At 31.4% G+C, this 6,388-nt stretch overlaps 1 protein-coding gene across 1 annotated transcript; it reads right to left on the bottom strand.

Annotated features, from left to right (window-relative positions):
- Window positions 1–3,516: 3,516 nt before the first annotated feature.
- On the bottom strand, window positions 3,517–5,689 carry LOC103501007 (uncharacterized). Its single transcript, XM_008464483.3, has 2 exons — window positions 4,985–5,689; window positions 3,517–4,119 (listed from the first exon to the last, which is right to left on the bottom strand). The coding sequence occupies exons 1-2, from the start codon at window positions 5,469–5,471 to the stop codon at window positions 4,031–4,033; spliced, it is 576 nt and encodes a 191-aa protein (XP_008462705.1). The 5' UTR covers window positions 5,472–5,689; the 3' UTR covers window positions 3,517–4,030.
- Window positions 5,690–6,388: the final 699 nt, after the last annotated feature.

The following is a 6,388-nucleotide window of genomic DNA, read 5'->3' as shown; positions in this document are numbered from 1 at the left end:
AGAAATTTTCAAGAAGGGAAATATGAGAAAAAGGAGCAAAAAAAAAAAAAAAACAAGGATAGCTATTGTCGTTGTGCTACACGAACTTTTTGGGGAAAATTTTGTGATTATCCTTTAATGTTTATCTAAAATCTTATATTTTTTATTTTTTCTTTGTTCTTTTAATTTAGAAGAGGGAATTTAATTTAAATGTAACTAGAATTCCTCAAGTGTTTAAAGATCCTAAATAGTTTAAAATTAAGACATTTCCTTCCCTCTATAAATAGAATCATTTACTTTCATTTCAAACCAATGTCAACTATAAAGATTAATGTTAGGATTTTATGTCATAACCTCGTGATTTGTAAATAAATAAACAATTTGTTATGATTAATAAAATAACTCATTATGTTCTATTATGCATAATTATAATGGTTAATAACAAATTTTTACCAATCACAAATTGTCACCTCATTTATTAAATAATGACAAATAAAATAAAATTAATTGAATTTAAAACTAATTAAAAGTTGACATGTGTCCAAAATTGAAATGAAGACATAAATTAGCCAATTTAGATGATTATGTGTCACATGTTTTCATTATGACTGTTGGATCAAGTTAATTATTTTGGTATTATTTACTTGCGCTAAAGTTCAATGTAGTTCAAATTAAAATAAGCTTAATTTAGTCAAAATAAGACCCATCCATGTGGTTGAGCCCCTCTGATCTATAAGCCAACCAAGCCCAAACCTATAATGGCCACCAGAGAACTTTATAAATAGAAGAGTTATCTTCATTTGTGGGGGACAAAAATATTTACTCTATAAGGTCTAGAGAGAATTCACCCATAGACTAGAAGACTCCTAACGCCATAAGTCGTCCACGCTCGAAGATTGAAGTTCTTTTAAAGATATAAGCTAAGTTTTCTTCCAAGACTCCAACTTTATGAGGCCTTTATCCAAAAAGGGAGTTTTGTTGAAGAGAAGCCCAGTTGGGATAAGCTATTTTGACTAAGTGTAAAAATAGGCATTCTGCGAAGAAGGATGCAATCGGGAAAAGGGTGATGCGAAAAAAAGTATTTGAGTCTAAGAGCCATCACATGGAAGTAGGTAACGTGTTAAGGTTGCTGGCAAAGAAGATAAACTTGCGTTTAATGCTAAGGACGACTAGGCATTTGGGGTAACACAATGTAGGGAGAAGTACCTACGCCTAAGAGTGTGGCGATTAAGTAGGTGTTCAGTTGAAGTGACTTAGACGACCCTCTTTATTTGGTTGTTTAAGATCGTGCACCAAATATAAAAGATCTTTGTACACGAACTTTAATAAAAATCGTTGGGATATTGGTACATGTTTAGATTTGGCTACAACCAAATCTAACAAATATAAAAGATCTTGAAAAAAATTGTTGGATCTTGAAAAAAAATCATTGGAATATTGATACACGATCATTTAGATTTGGGTAGTCAAATCTAAACAATTATGTATCGAAGAATTTAAAAAAAAAAAATCGTTTAGCCAAACCATGTAGTTAAATCTAAACGATCGTGTAACTAGAAATTTTTTTTTAAAAATCGTTTAGATTTAACTACCTAAAAAAATCGTTTAGATTTAACTACCTAAATCTAAATGATCTGCGTAACAAAGAAATGTCAAATCTAAACGATCGTATACCAAATAATCTTGAAAAAAGATCGTTAAATCTAAACGATCTTGGATATAAGATTGTTACCAAATATATTACGCATTGTTGACGGAGGCATTTTTTGTATTTTTCAATATTGTGGGCCTGTATGATTTTTCCGTTTTCCAAATTGTTTTATACAATGTACATATTTTACCGCTTTGCTGTATTTTTTAAAAGACCCTACTCTTTATTCCAAGACTATTCTATGAGGAACTTTGAGAAATTGTAATAATTTCTCATTCTCTTAAGGTGAGAAAATTTTCTTCAATATAGTCTAATTGATGAAATATTTTTCACTTATTTTATGGGATCATTGTTAAATTAAAAAATTGGAGAGTAGCGAGCAAGAAATAAGATATTGTTTTACAAATGTTTTAAGATAAAGATTTAAAATTTGGCTACTGTTTTTCCATAGGGGTGTTATAGGGTGCTAATATTTTATTCATACACAAATGACTTATGAACTCAATTCTAATTTCAGGACATCACTTTTTATGGATTTTATTTAAAAGTTCTTTATTTTATAACGATGTCCAATAATCACATGGTAAAAAGAATTGGTGATAACTCTTTTTTTTGTGTTTTATTTTAAAATTAATCAATTTAGAGGATGTCAGTTGCTTCGCGTCATCTCAAACACATCGTGATAATGTCCTAGTCGACTTTGTAATCTGAGTCCATAAAGCTCTACAAGGGTGGAAAGAGAACCTCTTTTGCTTCGAGAATTTTATTAAAGTGGTCTATTATCCAAACTATTCCCATTTATATACTGATTTGCGTGAAACATCCAAATAATATTTATGATGAAATCAATAGTACTTGTGCACGTTTTTGGTGGGGATCTGTTTGAAGGAGAAAAGCTCACTAGATGAACTAGAAGAAACTTTGTGTCAATAAGGATGCAGCATGGGGGGTTGGGCTTTCATGATTTCATCTCTTTAATCATGCTATATTGGCCAAGCAAAGTTAAAAGATGGTCGTTCAGAAAGACAGATATGCTTGGATATCAGAACTGTTTTTGTTGCCCACAAACTCTACGAATCAAATAAATTTACAATCTCCAATCCATACTACTTATACTGCTATGGAGTAAAAGTGGCAAAAGCGGGTCGTCTCCACAGATATCAAGGTATTTTAGCTAACTAATGAATTCAACAATCACGAAGAAGGCTGGGGTTTGTGGTGGTGTTATTGTGATTGCAATGAAAATCAAATAACATGGATTTAAAAACATAATTAAAAATTTGAATTTGATTTGATTAAAGGTACCTAGGTTAGTGAACTAAGATTTTTCTCATGCTCTTGGTTGTTCATTAATTGTTGATTAGCATGGAAGACCATAACTATCACCTTAATACACTAGTTAATTAGTTAATTAGTCTAGGGTTCAATTAAAGGGTTTTAATAGCGGTCATTTAAAACAATTATCCAATAAATAATGATAATATCAATAATAATTTTCACACTCACAATTTCTTTTATGTGATATATATATGTTTAATTTGATTAACACCACAAATTGTTGGATTACATTCATGTATAAAAATCATTTCCATACACAGGTTATATTCATAATCACATAGCAAAGGCTGCTTTTTGTTTCATTACTCAGTACTTTTTTTACTTGTTAACTAGTGCTTTTCCTATTTGTGTAAATTGGGTTAGGTTTTGGAGTAGACACTTAATATATTTCATAATATAAAAATATCAACGTAGTATATTAAAAGTAACAACTTGTGCCAAAGTGAACATGGATTGAGCTACTATAGAGAGTCTCACTCAATCATAAGATGTGAAAGTTTAAATATCAACTAAAAAGAAAACAAAAATAAATAGAAAGACTTGATCCATGGATTTTAAAACTTTGGTTAATTTATATATAAGTTTGATGTGTTGACATTTCACATCGGTAACAACATAGAGAAACACACATATATAATATATATGTATATATATATAGTATATATATATATTTTTATAGAATTACAATGAACATTGAATAATGATCGTAATGAAAAGAAAAGGGAAAAAAAAAACATATTTTAGACCTAAATTAATTATATACCAAAGTTTTCCCATTAATGGCTCTGGCTTTTCCTTTGGCCCTCACATATATATAATAAGCTAGCTTCAAACCAGAGAGATATTTTTTGTTGTTTAAACTACAAAGAGCCTTGCAGAATTAATTAATTTAAAGCTTAAATTAGCAACAAACCCTAATTCATCAAGATTTGAAACCAAAATCCCTTCTGCCTCTTTCTTTTTTTTTTAAAAAAAAATAATTTTGTTTTATCTTTTTACTCTTCTGATCTGTACAATATATATCCTCAATTTTATATATATATATCCTCAATTTTTTTTCTTTTATTTTTCTCCCAGTGATTGCATTACTGAACATGCCACGGCTTGAGCCCAGTGTCTTAATTTTGCCTTCACTTGCTTTGGGTCTTCGCCTACATATTTAGTACAGAAAACAAAAATTAATAGTGTATAGCTTTCTTTTCTAAAATATTTGTAAAATATATACTAATTGTAATAATTGTTATAGTGTATGCTTTGTAGAAAAAAGAACACTTGAAATAATATTCTGTGCCTTAATCTCTAGATCATTTATTTGATTGTAGCAACTGCTAAAGATATTTATTTTATTCCTTGAATTTTAGGGAAAAAAATGTTTTGTTGTCACTAATAATTTGATAAGTGATGGATGATATGTGGCTTCAGATTTGAGTATAATCTTATTTGGCAAAGTGTTGGATTTATGATGAAATATTTCATGTCAGATTTAGAATAACCTTAAAAGGACTAAAATATTGTAGCAGCTAAAGAAATATGGAAGGGTAGGTTTTAACATTTAAAAAAGTTGTAAAGGTCCCATTCATAAACATTTGATTTCTTTTTAATTTTAAAAACTAAGAATATAATCGCTAATTCGACTTCATCTTTCTTTTTAATACATTTAGAACATTTTGAAAAAACAAGCTGGTTTTGAACATGAAAAGAAAAGTAGTTGTCAAAGACTTGGTTATATTTTTAGAATATGATGAAGAATTCAAAAACGAAAGGGTTATCAAACTGATTTAAATTATTTTAACTTCGAAGCATTAAGAAATATGTTTTTCGGATTTATTTATTTATAACCTTTTTTTCTTTTTTTTTTTTTTTTTTCTTTTTGTTTTTTTCCTGATATATGCAATGTACCTTTTTAAGAAGCTTGATTTTCCAACATGTAAAGAATAAGGAATTGGGGCAAAATAACTTCACAAATTATACATTGCAAAAAAATTAAAATTTGTACAGAATGCAATATCTTCATACCTGGGCTACAAACCCTCCATGTATCAAACTCACTCCTGGGGCTCTCAAAAGATGAAGACCTTCCGCCAAGTGATGACGTCGAGGCGCTGCTCTGCGGCGTTGACACGGGACTTGGCGATAGCTGCCGATTGACGGCAAAGTAAAGGTCAAGGGCTGGCAATGTACCACACAGCTTGTGCCCATATTCCTCATTGAATGCAAACCCTAGTTCAATACAGCCTTTGAGCTCATTCCAGTCCTCGTCAGTTAAGTCATCCCTGTCCGTTGAGCCGTTCCTCGGGCGAAGCATCTGTCGTCGTCGCTTCTCCCATGCAAGGTCCCTTGGCGTCTCGCACATTGAAAGTTGCTTTGACAAACGCTTCTTGTTCTTCAACCGTGGCGGTGCCAACGGCATGTGCTTCAGCTCGTCATCCGACTCATGGAGAGACGGGCACGATGACGACGAGGATAGGGATGAAGGCATCCTTTGCAAGTGTTTCTTATCCATTAGGGTTAGGTCTAAAGAAAAACAAATTAATAAAAAGAAAAAAAGCGAGTGGCGGAGGGGCAAATCGACGACCCGCCAGCCACGCGCGTGAGGAGAGAGGGCCGGGGTTAGGATGGGGAGGTGGCCGAGTTGGGAATTGGTTTAAAGATTAAGGCCAGAGCCAGCCCAACCGAGTGAGGGGAAAGAAGCAAAGTAGGGCTTTAATGGAGAGAAAGAAAGAATGATATGGAGAAGAATTAAGGGAAGATGAATAGGCATCATTCATAGGGAGGTTGATTCAGTTATTGTCTTTCCACCATTCCTTTCTAACAAACCCTTAATATAGTTCTTTTCCATTTTGCTATACTTAGAATTTTTTAGGCCCTTCTTCTTTTTGAACATTTCATCTTTATTTTAACAAAAATGGTTTTTTTTTTTTCTTTTTGCCATTAAAAAATCATTCAAAGTTCTCTCTCCATAGAAATTTTGTTGGAGTTTTTGGAATTTTTTTGGTTCAAACATTAGAGCTATTTGCTTTAATTATCCTACCATATGCATATTAAAGATGAGAATCAGTCAACAAGGGAGTTAAGTGTTCAAGTCAGCCAAAGTCAAATAAATTTGGCTATATAATCAACTTAGTAAGAAAAGTCATGTCAGAAAATCTATAAAAAACCAAATTTATTAATATTTTATTTTGTAGAATATTGTGTATACCAATTAGGTTGTGTCACGTGTACCTTTATTAAAATATATTCTTTCATTACTCCGTGTGCTCTATTTTTGATTTCCTATGTATAAATTGATTGTAATAGATCCATTTTTATTATCGAAGAAATATAGAAATCATTCCCACAATTATGTCTGTCTTAATTTAGCTTGGTTTTAGAGCACCCATGGTTCACGCCCTGTTGACTAACTCATATCCTTAATAATGC

The sequence above is a fragment of the Cucumis melo genome, chromosome 2, assembly GCF_025177605.1.
Source record: "Cucumis melo cultivar AY chromosome 2, USDA_Cmelo_AY_1.0, whole genome shotgun sequence".
NCBI lineage: Eukaryota > Viridiplantae > Streptophyta > Magnoliopsida > Cucurbitales > Cucurbitaceae > Cucumis > Cucumis melo.
Note: the sequence above shows the minus strand (reverse complement) of the source record. Positions and strands in the feature narration are given on the sequence as shown.